Raw genomic sequence first — 24606 nt, forward strand, 5'->3', positions numbered from 1 at the left:
AACATTGAGAACAGTGTCTTTTCTCAGCTTCAGAAGAGAATGGACCAACACCTTCTCCCGTGAGCCCACCCCGGCCAGTCCTCTCCCAGAAAACTCCTCCACAGCTCTGGGGGAAGAACCCTTGAGTGGGTAACATCTTCGTCCGTTCTGAATGGCCAAGAGGCTTTTGTGGACACTAGCGGATTTATGACTATTTATCATGGGCCACATAAGCTAATGATCTCAAAGATCTGAGTAGAATCAGGCACTGGAGAAGTGGTTACCAGGAGACCCAGCTCAGACAAACAAGTGGAACTGAGGATTTCCCTGGTTGTCCATTGGATAAGTATCCACCTGCCAATGCAGCGAAGAGGGGATTCGACCCCTAGTCTGGGAAGATCCCTCACGCTGTGGAGCAACGAAGCCAGTGCACCACAACTGCTGAGGCTGTGCTCCAGAGCCCACCAGCCTCAACTACTGAGCCCATGCTCTGCAATAAGAGGAGCCACGGCAGTAAGAAGCCTGAGCACCGCAACTAGAGAGAGCCTTCGCACAGCGACAAAAAACCAGTGCAACCAAAAAATAAATGAACAAAAATAATTAAGAAGAGTGGAACTGTACTTGCCAAAGACATCAGGATGCTAATTTTGGGTTACTTTTTTCATACTGGCACAAAACTTTTGAAATAAGGGGAACCTGGGAGTCAGCCCACCTGACCTTTAGAGAGTGGACCTGAGAGATGCGTCTTGGCTCAGCGCCCATCTCTGGGGGGAGGCTGAGCCGCCTGCCAGGTGTTGAGGTCCTTGACCTCCCATCCCTCACTGGCCAGCAGCTGCCGCAACCCGTAAGGTGCAGTAGCACAACCCTGCTGTTCTGTTTCCGTGGTGAGTGGGTCTTCCAGTGTGACGATACAGTCCTGATGAACCTAGCCCTGGAGCAGAAGCTGTGATCACACATCCTGGGCTATCCGGCCCCCTGTGAGGGCCTCTGCCCCACGCTCTCCCAGGCACGTGCGCCAGAGGAGTCATCATGCCCTTTCACCCTCTGTCACCACCTCGTAGGGCCCAGGCGCTCTGCAGACCAGGCTCCCCCTGACCCGGGGCAGGCCCATGAGATGCCCCTGGCCCCGGCACCCACCCTGGAGGTTACACTCACCCTGGAGATTTCCCTGCGTGGCTGAAATCTGCCAAATGCTTGGGGCATGAAGGCCAGGCTGAGGGAGGTCCCTCGAGCCAGCTGTGACTTGGGTCAAAGGGGTTGTGGGCACCCCAGCCTCTTCCTTCCATTTGTCATCAGCTCAGTAACTGGGAGGAAACACTTACTCCACCCCGCCACCTTCCCTTCAGCGATGGTTCTCAGCCATGTCCCCCTGAGGGTCCCAGGAGAGCTTCTGGAACTCCAGTAACTAGGCGCTCCCCAGACCACCCAGAGTTCCAGAAGATCTCAGTGAGCATCCTCACTTAAGAACTGGCTCTCGAGGGAGGCGGCCCGAGAAGCGCTGTCAACCACCGTGGGATGGCTGCGCCTGGAGGGAAAGGAGGAGACGGGGCCAGGAGAAGCCTGGCCCTGAGGCTTCCCTGATGGTTCAGTGGTAAAGAAGCCTCCTGCCGACGCAGGAGACGCAGGTTTGATCCCCGGCCCAGGAAGCTCCCACATGCCGCAGGGCAACTAAACCGAGATGCCACAACTAGTGAGTCAGCGCGCTAGAGCCCTCGAGCCACAACTCCTGATCCACGAGCTGCAACTTCTGAAGCCTGGGCGCCTGGAGCCTGTGCTGCCACAGCAAAAGAAGTCACAGCAATGAGAAACCCATGCACCACAACTCGAGCATAGCCCTTGCTCGCCGCGGCTAGAGAAAAGCCTCAGCATCAACAAAGACCCAGCACAGCCAAAATAAATGAAAAATAAATAAAAACCTCACACTGGGTAATGGGCCACAGAGAATCAGGGGTCAAGAGAGGGTGTCAGAAGACACAGGGCAAGTCTTCCCAGGATATTTTGCATCCAAGAGCTCAGATTTTCTTAACAGAGCAGAGGAAACTAAGGTAGAGTTTGCCTAAGACTCGGTCAAAATGCAGAACCCTGGCAGCTTTGTGCAAGTGTCTGTACCAAAACAACCATGGGTAGGGTTGTCGGGAGATGGTGTGCCTGGGCCTCTCCCGGTTCTGCACATCTTACCAGCGGAGGCGCCATCTTTTCTAGGATGCTTAGATGGCCTTGGCAGGTGGAGACAGTACCTCCCCCTGGAGCACAGGGCAGATGCGTTCACATCAACAGTAAAACAACAGGCTCCTGCTCAGACTCCCTGCTCTCCAGGGATGTCCGCCGCCCACACAGGCACCCGCTCAGGTCTGTTTAAGGCACGTGGGGACGGGGGACTGGATGAAATCTGCCGGTGGCCCTGCTGCCTGTGGTGCCAAGTAAGACAGTCCTCCGTCTCTGATCCAGGAGGGTCGGGTTTTCTCCAGTGCCCATGAGGCCCAGGAAGGCTGATATGCAAGGTGGGCAGAACCTCAGCTCCCTGTTCCCCATCCCCCTCGTTCTTGAAGCTATGCATCTGAAACAAGGTGTGATCTGGCCTAGTAAGAGTGGATTTTAAACCATTGTGAATTGTGCACCGGTGAAGCCTGTCAGGCAACTTTGATTGAAAAGAGAAAATGAAGCTAATGTCAACTCTTATCCTTGACGTGAATAAGGGGTGTTTGCGGTGGAACCCCGGCAGTGGCCCACGGATCTGCAGGCTCTCTGTGGATCTGAGGGCAGCTGGGAATGGGGGTCCTGAGAGAGTATGCGGCATTCCTACCTTTTCCGGAGGGGGTGGGGCTCTCTGGCTCTGGGGTCAACCCTGTCGGCGCTGCTGTGGAGGGTGGCCTTTGGTGACTCAGGGAGGGGTCTCCTAGAGAGAGGATAACCACACGGCATTTATGATCCCGAGGGTGGAACCTGAGGTGGCTTCAGAACTGGATGTAGATAAAAGAATAATAATAATAAATGTATAATTTAAATAAACAATATGTTTATAATTTAAAGTGGACACATTTGGCCACCCAGGCCTAGCCAGACACACACGAGATAAACAGCTGCTGGTCTGCAGTTCGCAGAGCAAACAGACTGCACAAGTTCAGTGGCAAGTGTCTTGTCTTTGGCTAGAATGATAGCAATGATATCAACTCAGCTTTTTAATGCTGGCTTTTCCATGAGAAAACAAATGATTACTCAATGGATTGTTTTTGGCACAGGTTTCTGGGGATCATGGAAGGAGTGGTTAGTAGTAAAAGGTGGGGCTTTGGGGGCTAAGACTTAAAGGTTCCCCCAGTCTTTGGTTCTAAACATCTAAGATTCTAGGCTCACCCCCATCTTTCATTCCCCCTGCCCCACCCTGCAACCCACCCTGTTCAGTTCAACATCCTTGATTCATTCACCCAGAGGAACTGGAACATTGAGGAAACGCCCGCGTTCTCTACAGTAGGAAGCCCTGAATTTTGCCCCTGGACTACAGTTCCAGTGGGTCCCTGGGCTAGACTGAGGAAGACAGCTGTGCTCTCCCCAAAGTTACTGCTCAGACCTGGCCTCACCCAGCCCGTTCCCATGGTCCCAATGGTCCATGCGGTGGGCACCCTGTTCCCAGCCCAGCGATGCCTCTGCTACAAGCAGAAGGCTTGCCTGGCCTCTGAGCCCTGCACGGTGGCCACGTGGTGGCGGGACAGGGGCACAGGGTGATCTCAACACTACAGATTCAATAGGAAGACTGGCTTTTCAAGGTGTCCCCCCGCCATGAATCTGCTCTTGAACAACCCCGTTTGGCCATGAATCTGCTCTTGAACAACCCCGTTTGTCTGCTTTCCCCGGAGAGGAGCTGAGACTGTCCACAAATGTTACGTGAGATTGTATCCCACCTGGACACACACCATGTGTTCAGTAACTATGTAACGCATCCTTCTCTTGGAAGGCTATGCTCCTTCCTTCTCTAGAGTACAGGGCTTAGTCTTCCTGAAAATAACACTGCTGGCTTCCACGCTAAGATTCTTTGACTTCTCCTGGCATGGTTTTCCAGCTGTGGATTTTTTTTCTCTCTAAAGGTGGGGCAGTTCCATAGATGTCTCCTCATTCTTGGTCTGGAGCTCCGGCTGGATCCCAGATGATGTCTGGACCAGGAGATCTCTGCTCCATGGGTCTCTCCACTTCTCTCAGGGCAGGTGCCAATAGGAGGAAGGGCAGTGATTTCCCTGTGGGCTGTCCCCTGGGGAGGAATCGGGCAGCCCGCCAGGGAGCAAGGTGCTGTGAGCAAGCATCTCTGTCTGTAGCCCAGTTCTTGCTTCTGTGATCTAAAGCACTGATGGTAATAATAGTTAATATTTACCAGAATTTGTTTACTCCTCCTACAACCCCCCATGTTGAAAGGACCTGATGAATCAGGCCCATTTTCTTGATGAGGAACCAAGAGATCCAAGACATTGAGGCCCTTGCCCAAGGTCTCATGGATGGTTATGTGGCAGAGCCAGGATTTGAACCCAGAACTGTGTGACCCCCAAAGCCCACATAGTTCCCCCTCTTCAAGGTGTGTTTAGAGGAGCATTGGTTTATTTAGCCTCAGTCCTCAACCCAGACGTCTAGGCTCCCTCATCAGCTGCCCGTACTGCGGTCTGCTCTCTGCGTGGCCGTGGCAAAAGGGGACAGTGCTGGGACAGCCACTTACTGATGCACTTGAGGTTGGGAGTGGTCCAGTGGGCGACTTTCGCGGTCTCGTTAAACACACACTGGGTCAGGCTGGAGGTCCCAGCTTTACGCTTGAAGCCAGAATTACAAACATACCGCTCCCTGGAGTTGATGCTGTAATTCTTGACCCGGATGTCTGCATGCTCCACGGATGTGGGAGTCGGGCAGGTGATGCCTACAAAAGTGTAGACGAGAGGGAAGATGTGAGCAGATTGCAGCTTGCTCTGCGGGAGGCTCGGGTGGAAGTCAGTCACTTTAAACCTGAGGGACCCTGGGGATCCACCCCCAGATTCAAGCATGTGGAAGATGCCGAGTAAGGGCACCCACCGTCTGGAAGTGGTCCAGGATCTTTCTCTAAGAGCCAGCCATTGAGCATCATTCGAGCCTCGGGGGTCATCAGTGGAGACCCCTCTCCCTGCCCTCCACCCCCATTAGTCTCCAGCCTCCATATCTCTCAAACATATCCACCTCCGTCTCTCTCCTACCCTGCCTCTCTTGCCTGAACAACAGCAAAAGGCTCCAGGTTGCTACCTTTAACAAACCTTTAATCCATTTCCACAAGGCAGATGGCATCATCTTCATTTTTTAAATAGTTTATGTATTTATTTCTTTGGCTGCACCGGGTCTTAGTTGTGGCATTCAGGAGCTTTAGTTGTGGCATATGAGATCTTAAGTTGCAGTATGTGGGATCTAGTTCCCCCACCAGGGATGAAATCCAGCCCCCCCCCCCCGCCCCCCCGCCGCCCCGCGTTGGGAATGTGGAGTCTTAACCACTGGACCACCAGGGAAGTCCCCAGCAGCATCTTTATAAATGCATATTTGATGACTTCACTCTTTCCTGGTTGCCCACTGCCATCTTTCCTAAGCTGAGTTTAATGTCACTTCCTTAGGAAAGCCCTCCCTCACCCCTACAGTCCCCTGAGTCCCAGAGTTCTGTGCCCTTTTCCTCTACAGTGGGGTCCATCCACAGCTGTATTTAAGACGAAGAGCCTTGAGGAAGGCTCTGCTGTTCCTGTATGCCGCTCCAGCTATTCTTGCCTCTGGCCAACTAGCCTTTGACCCCTCACCACCTCCCATGCCTCCACCGAGCCCCTCTGCCTCCCCCCACCCCACCCTTCCTAGCTTAGTTCAATGCCTCTTCCTCCGGAAAGCCCTCCCTCACAAGGGTCCTCAGTTCTTACAAGGTGAGGACCCAGCCAGGTTACCACCTTTCCTCCAACAGTGGCCTCCTTTAAGACTGAGTCCCACCCAAAGCCAGGAAGAATCTATTGCAGCTCAAGTTTCAAAGCAAGATTTTCCTGTAGCCACTTGAAACAACTGTATGATTTCTTAATGCTCTTTTCCTTATCAATTCAGTACATGATTAGGTTTTCTTGTGCATGGAAGAGACGGGAGAACTCGTTTCTGAGGGTAAGCCTCGCATGTGTGAGGCGGTCGAGGCTGAGGGTGGGTTATGCTGGAGGCAAACTCCCACGGAGAGAAATTCCTCAACAGCATTTGCCATTGGCCTGGGGGCTCCCTTCTCAGTTACTGAAGGGTATGTCTATGCGGAGTGGCTCGTTGGTTGGGTGCCTGGCTGCCCACAGCTGCCTGGGGAGCTGACTTCTGGATTCCGGGTTAGGAAATGAGAAGTGAGTAAGTCTCCGCTGAGCCGCTGGAGCATCAGGAGGCAAGAGAAGGGAGTGAAGTAACCTTTCTGCCAGGGAGGGACTCTGAGGGGAAGACTGAATGTAGCGCCAGTTGGATTTACAGACTGGAGGAGGAAGGCGCCTTAACTGCCCCTGTGCCAGGGGTCAGCAAACTAGGGCCCAAGGGCCAAATCCAGCCTGCCAGATACTTTTGCCAATAAAGTTTTATTAGCACACAGCCTTGTTCATTCATTTATGAAGATAGACGCTTTCACTCTGCAACAGCGGGACTGAATTGTTGCAACAGAAATCTAAATTATTTACTTCCTGGCCCCTTTCAGGAACAGCCTGCCCCAGGCTGTGTAGCCTTGAAACAAACCACTGCCCTTGTTACTTCAGTGCATAAATAACTTTCTTTTTTTTTCCCAGCTGAGTGAGTCAGCACAGAACTAGTGCAGTCCTCGGAGTAACTGAAGTTGACAAAAGTAATGTTGCCCTGCCAAAAAAGAAAAACCTCCCCACAAGGCAAAACTCCATGTAAGTCAGAAGGCAAATGACCAAACTGGAAAAAACAAACTGCATTTTCTATCACATAGGGTTAACTTCTCTCATGTCAAGAGCTCCTGAAAGTCAATCAAAGCACTGCCAATCCCAAGGAAAAATAGGAAAAGAGTAGAAACAGGAACTTGACAGAAAAGGAAATACAAATGTTTTTAACTATATTTTAAAAATACTCAACCTCAGTCATAATGAAGGAAATGTAAAATAAAACTACCTAAGACAGTGAGTGATTTCAGCTCCCAAGGTGGAACAGAGCCAGGAGTTGGTTACTACACCATTACTTGCATGTTGTTTATACAGCCCTGAGGGAGACATACTTGCAATCTAAATACCCATGCATTTTGATCCTGCAATTCTGTTCTCAGGGATTTTATTTTACAGCTATATCTGCATTCCTGTGAAACGTTATTACAACACTTATGCACATACCCTTGAACTCAGCAGTTCCACCTCTAGGATTTGCCTTACTGGTGTATTTATGAAGTGAGTGTGTACAACGTTATCCATTATAATAGCCAGTAAATTGCCCTGTATGTCGTCAGTAGGAGAATAAATAAATTACAACAGAGATTATAGCACCACTGTACCATGAAGTCCTACCCAGCTCTTTACAATAGAAATTAGAAAAAAAAAAGAAAGTTGTTTATGCACTGAAGTGGAGAGATTTCCAGGATAAACTGTTAGGTTTGGAAGAAAAGGAACAGAGCACTGTATATTATACACTACCCTCAGTGAGAAATGAAGCAACACATTTATCCAGTTTTTTGTTTATACATAAAATCTGCAGAAGTATACACAAAAAACAATTCACACTGGAGGTGAGGTAGCTGAGAGGTAAGATTGCTGCCTTTTCACGCTTTCTGGATTTTTAATGGTGCAAATGCTTTACCCATTAAAAATGCTTCTGAAATGTTTTGTAATTCTGTTTCCTCTGCTGATGTTTACACAGGTTTTTTTTTGTTTTTTTTTTCCACGATATATGCTGGAGTAACAACCAAAATAGCTAGCAACCAGACAGTGGCCTGATTCGGACAGTAAACAATCAGAATAGCTGCTGGCATTAACCAGGACCTGGTGGAGTGACCACAGGCCACAAAGCAAAAGCCACACCAATGATGAGGACTGGCAGAATATCAGTCATGTAGATATACTATATACTGTTTAAAATATATGAAATACTTCATAATAAAAAAGTGGGGGATGGGATTTAAAAATACCCCACCACAGGAAGTCAGAAACCACAGGACAAAGCGTGTTCATTGCTTTTACTGTAATACCATGCCGCCTCTGCGTGGAGCCCTAGCTTTCTGCTTTCCTGCCTGACCCTCTGCCCAGGGCTTGCCCATCTTCTCCTCCAGAAGGCGCCCTCTGGGTTTCCACACTCCCCAGCTGCTAGCCTAGGTGCAGATGTCAGAGAATCATTGCCAGAATCAGTGGGACACGTACTCACCTCTCGGGGTCACCACTTCCTGAACCCCTTCTGCCACATCCTGCTGGCTAGGAGGGCCGCTTTAGATATCAAATCAGAGGGAGCCAGTTCCAAATTCAGAGTGTGGTTGGAACAGTCTACTGTCAAGTGCTCAGCAGTCTGCAGACAGGCCAGCCCACCACTGGGTCAGCTGTCAGACCCTCCCCTCCTGCTTCAGGGTGTATTGCCAAGGTGTCAGCATCCTCATACCTGAACACACCTGAGCACACCTGAGTCCATTGGGTCAGTCACTCCAGGCTTTACTTTGGTCTTCCTAGTCTCAGAAGGGAAAATAGCTTGTTTGATTTTCATTCTTAATCCAACCCTGACTCTTCTTTTAAAACCCCATCAACATCTAATATTAGATTTTTAAAATATTTATGTACTTATTTAGGGTGCACTGGGTCTCAGTTACCACATAGAGTATCTAGTTCCCCAATCAAGGAGCATGAAGCCTTAGCCATTGGACCACAAAAGAGGTCCCTAATATTACATTTTAAAAACTCTCATATCCAGCTTGCGGTCCTTTGTCACTCCATCCTGACGCTGACCATGCTGTCTTTACTTACAGTGATTCTATAGTGGACACAGCATTTTCATTCCCTTTTCAATGAGATCATAAGATAATCATTATTTTAATGTACCAGTTTTCTAAAAAGAATTTTTTTTTTCCTATTAACTTGTTTGAAAAGAGTTCATGGGAGAAGCGATCTGGCTGTTTAGGCATACTTCCTTCCTCCTCCTCTCTCTCCATCTGAAGTCTGGATTGCATCTTGCTCATCTGAATCCCTTCTCAAACGTTTTTATTCACCTTGTAGTCCTCAAGTTCAGCTTCATCCACTGATTCCAATTTCAAATCATGTTTTGAATCTCTTGATCTTGCCTTGGTCACTTTTTTTTTTTTTTTGGTCTTCACTGTTTCTATGTTGTTTTCAGATTTGAGATTGTGTGTCAGCAAATTGTCCTACATCTTCTAGATCTGGAAATCCTTTCCTCCATTTAGGCAGTGGATTTCAGCTTTGAGTGTTTGTGGCACTCTGAAATAAAACATTTGCCCTGTCACTCGAGGGGATTTTAAAAGTTGAGGCCATGGCAACCGTGTCAGTAAGAGCCACAAAGAATCACTGCTACAGTGTAAGGACACCGTGCTAGAGTGTCATTCTGCAGAACTGCCTGCTATGTGGGTGGGACAGTTTACTGCATGTATAAGTACCTTAATTTATGGTATATGTAATAATTCTAGGTTTTGGACAGGCTTCAGTAAATAGGCAGTCTTCTCCATGGTGGTCTGACTTCACCTGTGACACAGTAAAGATGTGTGTGAGCGCCCTGGCAGGACGGAAGGAGCGTTCCTGATCCTTTGCACTTGGGAGATGGCTGCCCTTGCAGCTCCCGCTGTCACTCATCTGCGGCCCCCGCGGGTGGCAGAGCAGCTCCTCCAGCCCTGTGACCCTTTGCTGCAGCTTCTCCCGCCTTTGGGCCAGGTGTGTCCAGCTCCAGGATGAGGAGCGCCCCTTGTGGAAGCTGGAGTCTCACAGGGAAGATGAAGGACCCACAGGGGTTCCAGCTCTGCCTCTCAGCTCCCACGTGGCTCTTGCTTCCCCCTGTTCTACGTCCATCTTCCCACCGGACCATGACCTGGAGGCTCCAGCTTCAGATGCAGAAAGGGCAGCTTACCTAGACGGTAACCGACTCCCACAGCAGCAGGAGGTGGTTCTGTTCCTCTTAGATTCTTTGGACCACAGTCCTGACCAACACAGTCTCAAAGTATCTTCCCACAGCTGGTTACTAGTTACAATGGGGAAAATGGTAACTACATTGCTTCCCACAATTGGTTACTAGTTACAACAGGGAAAATGGTAACTACCTCAAAGAAAGCTGACAACTGCCACCTGAACCAAGTGATCAGACATCACAGGGACTTCCCCCTGGTGGTCTAGAGGCTATGACACTGCATCCCCAGTGCAGGGGGCCTAGGTTCAATCCCTGGTCAGGGAACTACATCCTGCATGCTGCAACTAAAGATCCTACATGCTGCATGTGGGAACTACATCCTGCATGCTGCGACTAAAGATCCCACACGCTGCATGTGGGAACTACATCCTGCATGCTGCGACTAAGACCCAGGATGTGGGTCAAATAAATAAATTAAATATTAAATAAAAAGAAGTAATATCACCAACATGGGGTTATAATAGCTGTCATATGCCTCCTGATCTGATTCACTGCCAAGGATACAGGATCACATCTGTGGTCTCCCCCCTCCCCCCAAATCAATAACCTGAATCTAACCATGAGGAAACATACAGAATGTTCCAGACTGAAAGAGGCCAAAGAGATATGATAACTAAATGTTACAGGTGGTCCTAGATTAGATCCAGAATTAGGAAGAAAACAGCTAAAAGGACATTAATGGGACAACTGATAAAATTTGAAAAAATGGACCTCGTATTAGATAATATTATTATGCCATGATTAAATGTCCTAATTTTGATAGTTGTACTGTGATCTGGTAAGAGTGTTGTGTTTTAGGAAGGTATGTAAGAAAATGTGTTCTTAGGAAATATACATTGAAATATCTAGGCATAAATATTTCAAGCATAACGTGGCAAACAGTTTAGATGCTTCAGAAGAAGATGTACATATGATATAAATATGCAAATGTACATATATTTAGAGAGAGGGGGAAATAGTAAATAAAATGCTGGTTCAGTGGTCAGGAATCTGCTTTGCAGTGCAGGGGACATGGGTTTGATCCCTGGTTGGGGAACTAAGATCCCACATGCCACAGAGCATCTAAGTCCGTGTGCCACAAGTAGAGAATCTGCACCACAATCTCGCATGATGCAACTAAGACCCGACAAAGCATAGAAATAAATTTTAAAAAAAAGAAAATTGGGCAAAATGTAAACAGTTGGCAAAGCTGGGTACAAGGTATTCAGAAGGTCTTTGTACTGTCTTTACAACTTCCTGGTGAGTTTGAGGTTGTATCGGAATAAATAAAGGTTAAAAAATAAGTACGCATCCAAATAAAAAGTAGCTGAGTGGTGCTTGGGGCCCTTTCCTTGAGACTTCCTCTTGAAGGAAACTCTACGGGCCCTCTACAGCTCAGACCACGATTGCCTTTTGGTCAGGAAAATCTTCTTTGATTATTTCCCTCACTGTGATTTTCATGGTGCTGACTGCCCCTCGTTACCTGTCCTCTCTTCACACCTTTTAGAGTTTCTTCCTCATTTCCCCGGGGCCAGTAGTGGTGCTTCCACTCTTTCTACACTTGGTCTTTTTTTTTTTTTTTTTTAATATTTATTTATTTTGCTGCTCTGGGTCTTTTTAAAAATTTGATTATGTTATTTTTTTATTCTTGGCTGTGCTGGGTCTTTGCTGCTGCATGGGCTTCTCTCTAGTTGTGGTGAGCGGGGGCTCCTCTAGGTGCGGTGCTGGGCTTCTGATTGCCGTGGCCTCTCTTGTTGCTCTAGGGCCCGAGAGCTTCAGTAGTTGCGGCTCTAGAGCACAAGCTCAGTAGTTGTGGCGCACAGGCTTAGTTGGTCTGCAGCATATGGGATCTTCCCGGAACAGGGATCGAAACCAAGTCTCTGGCATGGGCAGGCAGATTCTTTACCACTGAGCTACCAGGGAAGCCCTGCTCCGGGTCTTACCTGCAGCCAAGAGTGTTCGTCTCCATCAGGGCCACACTGGAGGTCTTGCTCTGCCTCACCAACTGCTCTTTACTGCCTTTACCCTCCTCTTCTACCCTCCTTGTCAGTGCATCTCAAATGTACACCAGAACTGTCTGGAGGGCCTGTGACAACACCTGAGTCAGCAGGTCCTGGGCAGGAGCCACACATCTCACTTCCTAACCCTAACCCTAACAAGCTCCAGGTGATGACAATGCTGCTGGCCCAGGGACCATGCCCTCTGCTATTTAAAGGTACAAAAGAGCCTCGGCATCACAGCAAGTTACTTTTCAGCATGAAAACTGCTTGTTCATACTTTTTCAGGTCCTGGTCTTGGTTCTATCAGGGAGGATTTCTTTTACAGGTTCTTCCTGCTGTGCTTTTCTGAATTTCTGTTCTGAATTTCAGTTCTAATACTTTTTCATTGGATCTAATTCTCCCCCACCTCCAGTTCAAAAATGTTCTGTGGGTGTGTTTGTGTGTGTCAAGCTTGACAGTACCACACCACAAAATCTTAAATTAAATCTCAGATTTTTGCTACCAAAATCCTAAATCTGTACCTGTGGGGCTTTGCTATATATGAACAGAGCTGGGGAAGTATTTTGAGGTGGAGTGGTGGGTTGAGTGGAGAGGAATGACCATAAAACTCAACCCTGGAAACATCTGACCATGACCAGCACAGATAGTCCCATAAAAACGCTAGACTCTGTTCTATGATAAAGTGTTCCTTCCTGCTGTGGGAGCCTGAATGGACCTTGGACCTTTGGACCTCTCAGAGTACATTACTGATGGCTGGATGGTCTCTCCAGTCCCAGAGGAGTAACTCCAGAGAATACAGCAGACGGGAGAGGGCTTAGCAAAGACGGGATTTAGTCGGCCAGAGTGTGTTTAGCTGGTTTCCTTCTTTATGCCAGGTCTGGTCTTTGGAGCTGACACCATTGTTGTCTTGGCCTTGGGAGAGTCTGTAATGTCAGAGTCAAGTGCTAAGCCTCTCTGCCAGAGGTTGTTCTGAAACCTTATAAGGGGGGAGACTCAGAACCCCCGCCTCACCCCAAACACCATACATACAGTGACTCTCAGGACCAGTCCATTTCCTCAGAATTGCAAAGGCAAAGTGCTCAAAGCTGTACCTGTCTTTTTGTGACCAGCTTATTTCACTTAAAGGGCTTCCCTGGTGGCTCAGATGGTAAAGAATCTGCCTGCAATGCAGGAGACCTGGGTTTGATCCCTAGATGGGGAAGATCCCTTGGAGGAGGGCATGGCAACCCACTCCAATATTCTTGCCTGGAGAATCCCCATGGACAGAGGAGCCTGGTGGGCTACGGTCCATGGTGTCACAAAGAGTTGGACATGACTGAGTGGCTAACACACTATTTCATTTAGTATAATCAATATTGTAGCATATTTTAAAACCTCCTTCCTGTTTAATGCTAAATATTGCACTGTATGTATAGACCACATTTTGATTGTTATTCATCTGCTGATGGACACTTGTGTTGCTTCCACAATTTACTTACTGTGAGTAATGCTGCTATGATCATAGGTGCACAAATATCTCTTTAGACCCTACTTTCTTATCTTTGTTCCTCTGTATATAACGTATCTTTATTCTTTGATCATGATTTTCTCTTTCTCTATATTTTTCAGCAGTCTGAATATGATGTGTCTAGCATGAGATTGGGGCTTCCCTGGTAGCTCAGACGGTAAAGCGTCTGCCTGCAATTCAGGAGACCTGGGTTCAGTCCCCGGGTCAGGAAGAACCCCTGGAGAAGGAAATGGCAATCCACTCCAGTACTCTTGCCTGGGAAATTCCATGGATGGAGGAGCCTGGTAGGCTACAGTTCACGGGATCGCAAAGAGTTGGATATGACTGAGCAACTTCACTGAGCTTGAGATTATTTCAAGGGGGTAGCATTTATCCTGCTTGGTGTTTTCTCAGCTTCCTGGATCTGTAACTGAATATCTTTTATAAATTTGGAGAAATTCTCAACTAATATCTCTTCATATATTTCTTCTGCTCTATTCTCTTTTGTTTCTGGAGTTCTGATTACACATATATTAAACCACTTCCTACTGTACCACAGCTCTTGGATATTCTGTTCTGTGTCTTTGTTTTCCCACTCATTTTTGCTCTTTGTGTTGCTGTTAGAGTAATTTGTACTGACCTATCTTCAAGTTTTGGAGAAGGCAATGGCACCCCACTGCAGTACTCTTGCCTGGAAAAATCCCATGGATGGAGGAGCCTGGTAGGCTACAGTCCATGGGGTCGCGAAGAGTCGGATACGACTGAGCGACTTCACTTTCACTTTTCTTTATATTCAAGTTTACTGATTCTATTCTTGGCTGTGTCAAGTGCTCTGATAAGCTTGTCAAAGGTTCGCTTCATCTCTATTGTTTTTAAATTTTTTCTAACATTACCATTTGAGACTTTCTCATGATTTCCATTTCTCAGCTGAAATTCCCCCTTTACTCATGAATGCTGTCTTTTCCATCTGAGCCTTTAACATATTAATGATATTCAGCTAGCCCAAAGTTTCCTTTGTTTTTTTTTGTTTTCCAAAAGATGGCTCTCATAGAGCTTAGCTGTCTTTAACTTCATTGGAAACAATTTTGTTAGATTGTATTGTGACAACTCATATCAGCATACATTTTTAAAAACTTATCAAAATTGGTGAATTTGTATGTAGCCATTTTAATATTGAAGACGGAAGAAAAAAGCAACATTTTTGGCATATCGTGCATTATTATTTCAGGAAAGGTAAAAGCACAGCTGCAATGCAGAAAAATGTTTGCACACTGTGTGGAGACCATGCCGTGACTAACCGAACATGTCAAAAGTGGTTTGCAAAGTTTCATGCTGGAGATTTCTCACTGGATGATGCTCCATGATTGAGCAGACCAGTTGAAGTTGATAGTAATCAAATTGAGACATTAATTGAGAACAATCCATTAATTGTTACATCATGCAGGCGATTGCCAACATACTGAAAATATTCAAACCAAGGGTTGAATATCCCGTGCACCAGGTTGTTTATATCCATCGATTTGATGTTTGGGTTCCACAAAGTTAAGGAAAAAAAAAAAAAAACCTTCTTGACTGTATTTCCACATGCGACTCTCCACTTAAATGTAATCCCTTCCATTTTTAAAACACATTGTGACAGATGATGAAAAGTGGACACTGTACAATAATGCAGAATGGAAAAGATAGTGGGCCAGGTGAAATGAACCACCACCAACCACACCAAAGGCCAGTCTTCATCCAAAGAAGGTGAAGTTGTGTATATGGTGGGATTGGAAGGGAGTCCTCTATTATGAGCTCCTTCTGGAAAACCAAACGATTAATTCCAACAAATACTGCTCCCAATTAGACCAACAGAAAGCAGCACTCAGCAAAAAGCGTCCAGAATTGGTCAACAGAAAACGCATACACATCAGGATAAGGCAAGATCACTGTTTCTTTAACACCCAGGCAAAAACTGTTGCAGCTTGGCTGGAAAGTTCTGATTCATCTGCCATGTACACCAGACACTGCACCTTTAGATGTCCATTTATTTCAGTCTTTACAAATTAATGGAAAAACTTTCAATTCCCTGGAAGACTGTATAAGGCACTTGGAACAGTTGTTTGCTCAAAAGATACAAAGTTTTGGGAAGATGGAATTATGAAATTGTCTGAAAAAAAATGGCAGAAGGTAGTGGAACAAAACAGTGAATATGTTGTTGAACAAAGTTCTTGGTTAAAAAAAAAAAAGAAAGAAAGAAAGAAAGAAAAAAAAAGAAAGTTCTTGGTGACGATGAAAAATGTGTCTTTTATTTTTACTTAAAAAACTGAAGGAACTTTTTGGCCAACCCAACAGTTCCTTTAACTTCCAGTCTGATAGTTTCAATTTCTGGGTCACTGGTGAGTCTTGCTTATTGCTTTCGATCCCTGGGTCGGGAAGATCCCCTGGAGGAGGAAATGGCAACCCACTCCAGTATTCTTGCCTGGAAAATCCCATGGATGGAGGAGCCTGGTAGGCTATAGTCCATGGGGTCCCAAAGAGTTGGACATGACTGAGCAACTTCACTTTCACTTCATAGTGGGACTTTTCTGTTGTTGCGACATACAGACATACAATATGTTGAGACATATTTTTTTGTATGTCTCAATTTTTGACTGAATGCTTAACCATAGTTGTAGAACTGAGATAAACAGTATTTACGCCTGAAAGTGTGAACACTTCTAATGCTTAACTGATGACGTGGGGAAGGTTGAGTCAGTCAAGTCAGTTGTTGAATTGGATTTAGATTTTGTTGTTGCTATGGTTACCTTCAGAATATCATTGGCTTCAAATTCCCCCATTTTTTTTTAGCGGGGGTGGGGCAGAGCGGGGCAGGGCTGGGGCTGTGCTGGGTCTTCGCTGCAGTGAGAAGGGTCTCCTCTCTCATTGCTGTGTGCAGGCTTCTCACTCCAGGGGCGTCTCTGCATGGCTCCAGGGCACACACAGGTTTCAGTAGTTGCTGCTCCCAGGCTCGAGAGCCAGGCTCAGTAATTGTGGCACACACTCTTAGTTGCTCTGTGGCATGTGGGACATTCCTGCGCAGGGATCGAACCTCTGTCTCCTGCATTGGCAGGTGAATTCTTTACCACTGTGCCACCAGGGAAGCCCTCTTTTAGTCTTTTCTTGTGCTTAGGGTGGATTTGAGTAAACTCTGGGAGAAAACGGAGGGCAGAGGATCCTGGCGTGCTGCAATCCAAAGGGCTCAGACACCACGTAGCGACTGAGCAGCAACAAGTGCTTCGAGTGGGGGCTGGAGTGGCGAGAGGTTTTTCTCTGTGTTCCTGCTCCACCCTCATCTTGTGTCCTTTTCTGTTTATCTAAACCGCAGGGGTTATCTCTCCACACTCCTGCCCACCCCGCCCTGGGCCGTTGACAGCTGGCTGCGTTTGTGACTTGGCGTTTGCTTGCTTGGACGGGGTGGGATCAGGGGAAGCTGACTCTTGTCCGGGTCCAGCCTCAGTCTTAGGCAGGCCCGTTGTGCCTGGCGCTCAGGCTTGCAGCTTTCAGTCGTATTGCTTTTTCCTTTCATGGCAGCCAACCACACCCTCGTTATCTTTAACAGGTTTTGTACATGAAAAAGCTTCCACCCCCTCCTCCAGCAGCAGCAGTAGTGGGCCTCCAGTGGTGTTGGTATAGGATCTACACCCAGGACCAAGTATACGTGGGGTTATTTAGGGACTTGACATTCTGTTCCATTGATGTATTTGTCTATTTGTTCATCTAGACACCCAATACCTTGCTGTCTTGATTATTGTAGCTTTATTGTTGAAGTCAGGTAGTGTAAATCCTCTGACTTTGTTAATCATTTTCAAAGTTGACTTTGGTCCTTTACTGGGTTATCGAATCGGTATATCAATTTCTAACTGGAAAAAAAAAAAGCCTGCTGAAAGTTTGATTGGAATTGCATTAAATTTATAGATCAAGTTGGTGAAGAACTGACATCTTAATAGTCCTGAGTCTTCTCAATACCCCCAAACACGGTCTTTCTTGATTTATTTAAGTCTTCAGTAACTTATCTCAGAAATGTTTTCTAGTTTTCAGTGTATCAATTTTGTACACCTTTTGTCAATGTGTCCCTAAGTACTTCACATTTTTACTACAACACAAATGAGATTGTGTTTATTTCAGTTTCTAATTGTTGCTCATATTTTGTATATTGACCTTTGTAAATTGATTGTGTACTCTGCAACTTTGCTCAACTTATTCCATTAGCATTTTTGTAGATTCCATGGGATTTTCTACACAGATGGTCCCATAGAAATTTCATGATTCCCTTTCATTTACCGTGTTGTCTTACTAACTGTAATGCTTTGCTGTATTATTGTAGTGTTTGCTTTCAGATCTGTAGTATATGTCTTTACCTCATCACAGCTCACCCACAGGTGAAATCATACTACTTCACATGTATAGGATAAGAACCTTGAACAATACACTCTCATTTCTCTCCATCCAGCCTTTTGCTATTCTGTCAAATGTTTTGCTTCTACTTATAAACACCACGATACATTATTATTATTTTTACTTTAAACAGCTGATTACATATTTTATTGGCTACAGATTTTAATAGATGTTTTCTATGTCTTATTCATCATTTCTGGGTGTTTTGTTTCAGGCAGAATTTTTCGGAATGTCTACTTTGTCATTTTACTGAAAAAGGAAGTCTACTTTCCATTGTGAACAGTGTGTATGTGTCTGTGCATGCTTAATCTCTCAATTGTGTCAAGCTCTTTGCAACGCCATGGACTGTAGCCCGCCAGACTCCGGTGTCCATGGGATTTCCCAGGTAAGGATACTGGAGTAGGTTGCCATTCCCGTCTCCAGGGGATCTTCCCAACCCAGGGATCGAACCTGTGTCTCCTACATTGCAGGCGGATTCTTTACCACTGAGCCACCTGAGCAGCCAATCAACCACATATTGGTCAGTAACTGACTTTACAAAGCTGGACTCACACAATTGCAGTGGAGGTAACACATTTGATTGTGTCAATAATCTTCATCTCAGAGGCCTTAATCACACCTTTTGATACTTCAATTATAATTTCTCTTCTCATAGCATTGTTCTCTAGATGGTCAGTGAAGCAAATCTCACCTTGTTTCCAACACTGTAAGCTCCTGAATACAGTTCTCTGGGACTCATTACAGGAGCTAAGCCCAGTGTGTGATGGGTGTTTTCTGAAGTTAGTTTTTAGCTCATGAATCTACAGAATGGAATGGATGAAGTAATGGAAATGGGAGAAAACGTAAGATTCTTGGATTTTCAAAACTCTTGAGTAGGCAAAAAATATACATAACAAGTCCTAACAATTGTTTAAATGAAGTCACCAAAATATTTGTGTAGGGCCACACCTCTTTCTACTTCCCATAACCTGTGAATCAGACTTTTTTCTAACATGAGTAAATAACCCTGGCCTACTCTCAAAACCAGAGTTCAAGAGTAGCAGGCTCCTCCCATTCTGTAAGAAAAGTCAGAATCCATTTCAGTATTTTCTGTCTCTTATTCTGCTGTTCAAACACCTACAGCAGCATGCTGACTGTGGTGGGAGACCAAGATGTATAGGATATGATCTCTGCCCTTGGGCTCACTGTGACACTGATGTAGCCAACGCATGAAAGCCTTTCTGTGTTTTCAGTAATCCATTTTCCCTCATTATTCTGGAAGCGCCAGCCAAGCCAACACACATTTTCCTCTCGGCACTCAGTGTAAGTACCCACTATACCCAGGTCATGCCTTTAACTCATCAACTCTCTTCTCTCAGGCTTGTTAACTGAGCCTCCCCGTCTACCTTTTGTGTGGTAGGTGGACTCATCACCATTCAAGTCCTTAAATTATGACTTCTGAAAGCTTGGGAGACTTGAGTGGCTGTAGGTTGAAGGACAAACAAAAGGGAAAGAATGAAATACAATCTATACTCAAAGGACTCAGGAGGAAATCTGCACCCCCCAGCCTTACCAACACTGCCTTGGTTCAGGGTTTCATCACCACTTACCGGAACTATTGCAAAAGCCTCCAGCTTAGCTTCCTGCCTCCAGACCCTCTTGCCTGCAATCTTTTGAAATGTATTCTCCACACTCTTGACAAGAGTAAACTTTTCACCACGTGTGTGAATGTTAAGTCGCTTTAGTCATGTCCAACTCTTTGTGACCCCATGAACTGTAGCCCGCCAGACTCCTCTCTCCATGGGATTTCCCAGGCAAGAACGCTGGATTGGGTTGCCATACTGTCTTCTAGGGGATATTACTGACCCAAGGATCAAACCTGGGTCTCCCACATTGCAGGCGGAATCTTTACCGTCTGAGTCACTAGAGAAGTCCAACTTTTCCACCATACAGCTCCAGTAACATCCCCCTGGACTCAGCCCTTAAATTACCTCCCCACTGTGCAGAAGAAAATCATCTTTCCAAGTAGAAACATTCAAATAACATCGATCATGTTTAATAAGTAACATGGATATGACTCTAAGATTATGTACTAGGGGACTTTATACATGTATTTACTTAGCTATGTGCTATTTGGTAAAATCAGTTTGGTAGAAGTGATCTAGCCCAATACAAGTTAGCTGGAGTGATGATTTTATTGAAAAAGAATATCCTCAAATGTTTCTGCCATTTAAAAAGACTTTGAGGACTTTCCCCTTGCCTTATTTGTTCTATATAGTTAATTTTCATCCAACTTTTTTTACTCTATGATGTTTAGAATAACAGAGATTTTGAAACAACCTGAATATCCATCCTTTGGCAGGTAACAGAAGCCTACCAACAACTCTAACAATAAGGAACTATTTAAATAAGTCATAGAGGATTATAAAATATATGTATATAATGCACAGTTATATGCAGTGACTTTATAGAGCCCAATTTTGAGCAATCTGCAAAATTTAGAAAGCCACAAAAACATTGCCAAACAAGATTGGTTGTAATTAAAGATGAATTAGAAAAAACTCAAAAATTCTAGTTCCTTTTTGTGTTACTTCTTTTGTAGTTTTACTTTTTTCCTTTCATTACAAAAGCAATGCAAATTACATCAGAAAGACAAGAAAAGGCAGACAACTACACAGACACAGACACGCACACACGCACAACCTATCATCTCTCGACTCTAGATCTTTAGTAAAGGCTGAATCATGCAATGCATACTATTTGAAAGCAACCCCATTATATTTATGCAGTCCTCCATTGTTGGAAATTCAGGTTGATTTCAACAAATTCCATATCTTGTACATTTAAGTTTGTATCACTTTTTTGCTATCAGTAGCCGCACAAAGCAAAAATGAGATAAAAATGATATGATTAAAGTTTTTAGCAAAACTCCCCAGATGTCACTGCTGGAATTTTTATTTGGGGAGAACTGATACCTTAGCAGTATTGATTTGTCCAATCCATGAACATGATACACCTCCATTTGTTTAGATCTTCTTTAATTTCTCTCAGCAGTGCTTTGTGGTTTTTAGTGTATAGTCTTACTCATTTTTTTTGGTCAGAGTTATCCCTAACCTTCTGATGATATTGCAAATGATATTGCTTATTTAAAAATTTTGGTTTCCAATTACTCATTGGTAATGTATAGAAATATAATTGATGTTCATGTAGTGATGTTTTGTCTACAGCAACCAATATATACAAACAGCTGATGCTCAAGACAGGTGAAGAGCAATTCAGCAGAGATCATCTTTTCAACAAATGGTGCTGGTAAAATTGGATAGCCATATTTGCATGGAAAATCAAACAAATACAGAATTTTCAATCCATATTTCACATTATATGAAAAATTAATTCAAAATGAATCACAGACATCAATAAAACCTAAACTATAAAACTTCTAGAAGTAAACATAGAAGAAAACCTTTGTAACCTTGACTTAAGCAAATATTTCTTAGGTATGACACTAAAAGCACAATACAAAAGAACAAATTAATAAGCTGAACTTCATCAAAATTAAAAATGTCTTCTCTTCATCAAAGACTGTTATAAAAATGAAGAAAGAAGTCACAGACTCTGAAAGTTGTCTTTGCAAATCACATATCAGATAAAGGACTTATACCCAGAAAATATAAAGAAGTCTCAAAACTCAATAATAATTCAATAACTCAGTTTTTTAAAAGGCAGAATGCTTAACTAGACACTTTACAAAAGAAGACATTGATGGCAAAGAAGCACAAGAAGAGATGCTCAATATCATTAATTATTAGGAAAATGCAAATTAAAACTATGAAAGACAACTACACATCTACTAGAATGGGAACGATTAAAGAGAAAGACTGATCACACACACACAATTGTTTTCTTTTGGTAAATATGTGAGCTGATGATGAATGTGTTAATCTTATTGCGGTAATCATTTCACAATATACACATATCAGATCATCACTTTGTATACCTTGTGTGTGTGGTCAGTTGCTCAGTTGTTCCAACTCTGTGACCTCACGCACTGTACCCACCAGGCTCCTCTGTCCATGGGATTCTCCAGGCAAGAATGCTGGAGAGGGTAGCCATGCCCTCCTCCAGGGGATCTTTCTGACCCAGGGATCAACCCTGTGCCTCCCGCATCTCCTGCACTGGCAGGTGGGTTGTTTATCACTGTGCCAACTGGGAAGCCCTTTGTACCGCTTAAACTTGCACAATATTATATATCAATTACATATACCTCAATAAAACTGGAAAATAATTTAAAAGTTAACAAAAAAAAAAAAAAGACTGGCCAACAAGGATGGAGAGGAAGTAGAATTCTTACCCACTGCTGGCGGGAATGTAAACGAGTACAATTACTTTAGAAAACAGATTGGCTGTTACTTTAAACAGTAAGCATACACATGTCATGTGATATAGCCATTCGCTCCTAGCCATTTTCTCCAACCCAAGTGAAATGAAAACGTCTGTCCACACAAAAACCTATATGCAAACGTTCATAACAGTTTTATATTTCATAGTCAAAACCAGAAACAACCCGCAAAACATCCAGCAACAAAGAGGATGGATTAAAAAAACTGCAATATCCGTGCATTAGAACAGTTAGTAATAAAGAAGAATGGACTGCTTGATACAAGTTACAAGGCTGGAGAATTCTCAGGATAATTATTATGAGTGAAAGGAACACAGGACATGAGGAAGCTTCTGAGAGTGATGATTATATTTACTCTCCTGATGGTGGTGAAGGTTTTGTGACGTCACGTTTACCTCTAAACTTATCAAATTGTGCAATCTATATGTGCACTGTTTATTATCTGTCAACCTACCCCCCAAGACAGCTGTTTAGGAAAAACTAAGAACCATCAGGAGTTGAGAGATGGAAGCCGTGCCTCTGTGAGGTCAAAGAGCTGCTGGAGCTGAGGAGCTTCGGGGAACTTGCCTGCAGCCTGCTCCGCCCTGGGAGGTACACAGCTCTCGGTTTAGCTGGGTTCTGCCTTAAAGGCTGCATTTCACTTTCACATTGTCCAGTAGACTTGACCCCCAGGGCTCTCCCCCGGGTCATGCAAGACACTGGCTAGGCAGGTGGGAGGACCTGACCACATCACTCACATAGCTCGGATTCTCAAATATGGGGGAAATCCAAACATAGTTTCAGGAAAAGAAAATGTCAGGAAAGCCAGAAGAGCCAGGGGGTTCTCAGCAGGCCAGCCGGCCACCACTGGGATGGATCCTCGAATGGAGGACAGGCAGACTGACCCGACTGGATGTAAGTTATGAGGAGTGGTGCCTTAAACACACAAGTGCACAGACAGATCACAGCATTACTATCCTCTGGAGAGTCCCTGGATGGCCCCCAAAACTATATGCAGGTTTTGTTAAGTTTGTGCATTCGTGTGCTTTTCAGCGGAGAGGGTTTGTAGCTTTCATCAGACGCTCGCAGCTCTGTGACTGGAAAATGGTTAAGGCGCGCCAATGCGGATAAACGCGGACACATCCCTGCTTTCTCCTCCCTCTTGTCCAGCTCCTGGGACGAAAGCCCACCACTGGCAGGACACTCAGTCGAGTCTGCCCAGTGAGCTGACATCTGTGTGTCTAAAATTCCTCCTGAACACGCTCACACCAGCCATCCTTCGACTTCATTTTTCCCGGTTTGCCTGGGGGCGCGGGGTCCGGGCTGCGGCCCCACCCCCGCGCGCCCTCAGGGTTTCCTAACGCTGAGACTTCGCAGCGGTTGTCAGGCTCCCAGGTGTGGAACCTGCCCGACACGTTTTCTCTCCTCTGGGACGCACGCGGCCCGTACCCGTCCTACCGCCGCTCACCCGTATAACCTGCTTTGGTCGAGGGGAGGGACCCCGCGGGGACTGCCGGCTGTTGAACGCTCTGCCTGCTTTCCTCGCGGGGTTCACGCATTTCTCGAAATCGCTGTAAAGCTCCCAACTGGAGCCCGTGCGGCACACCCCGGCTTTTTCCCTCTGCCTCGGAAATTGGGGAAAACGTAGAATAAAAAGCCCGGCGACTCGCTGCCTGCCTTGAGTGGCCAGGCGAGCGGGGCCCGTGGCCCGTGGTCCCCGCGTCTCTCCACGTGTCCCCGGCACGCGGGGCGCACCCTCGTGCTGGGGGCCGCCCGGCGCCCGGCCGCCCGCCTCCCTGCCCGCCCGCCAGCCGCGCGCGTCCTACCCGGCGTGGCCGGCGATCCGAGCAGCAGCAGCAGCAGCAGCAGCCCCAGCGCGGGGAGGGCGTCGGCCCCGCGGCCCCGGAGCCGCCCGGACATGGCCGGACTTCGGCCGCGCCCCCGGCGGCCGCCTCCCGCGCTCGGCCGGGCCGGGACGCCCCGCCGCCGGCGCGCTGAGATGCCCACGGCCTGGGGGAGGCGGCGGGCGCAGCTCCGGGACCGGCCGCCCAGCGAGCGGCATTCGCTTTCGCTTTTGCTTTAGCCCCCGAGGGCTGGAGAGAGGTGAGAAGCGGTGACAGTTCCGTGACTCAGCATCCCCGCCCCCTCCCCTGGAAAAAACCCCGGCGGCGCCGTGACCCCCGCGGCGCCGCCCGATCCCCGCAGCGCCGCCGGCCGCGCCGGAACGGGGACCCGGACTGTGTGCCCCGCGGAGGCCCGGAGTCCTCGCCGGCTGTGCCCTC

General features: G+C 46.3%; 1 protein-coding gene across 4 annotated transcripts in view; it reads right to left on the reverse strand.

Moving 5' to 3' along the window:
• The window catches only part of IL15RA (interleukin 15 receptor subunit alpha), a 36667-nt gene extending 12271 nt beyond the window's left edge, over nucleotides 1-24396 (reverse strand). For 3 of the 4 annotated variants that reach the window (XM_065920929.1, XM_065920928.1, XM_065920927.1), the window contains exons 1-3: nucleotides 24151-24396; nucleotides 4676-4870; nucleotides 2783-2875 (exon numbers count right to left, since the gene is read on the reverse strand). In XM_065920929.1, the coding sequence (XP_065777001.1) occupies nucleotides 2783-2875; nucleotides 4676-4870; nucleotides 24151-24244 (382 nt within the window). In that variant the 5' untranslated portion in view covers nucleotides 24245-24396. The remainder of the gene's footprint in view (nucleotides 1-2782; nucleotides 2876-4675; nucleotides 4871-24150) is intronic. The other variant, XM_065920931.1, reaches the window with a different exon arrangement.
• Nucleotides 24397-24606: the final 210 nt, after the last annotated feature.

This window comes from Muntiacus reevesi, chromosome 2 (assembly GCF_963930625.1).
Source record: "Muntiacus reevesi chromosome 2, mMunRee1.1, whole genome shotgun sequence".
Lineage (NCBI taxonomy): Eukaryota > Metazoa > Chordata > Mammalia > Artiodactyla > Cervidae > Muntiacus > Muntiacus reevesi.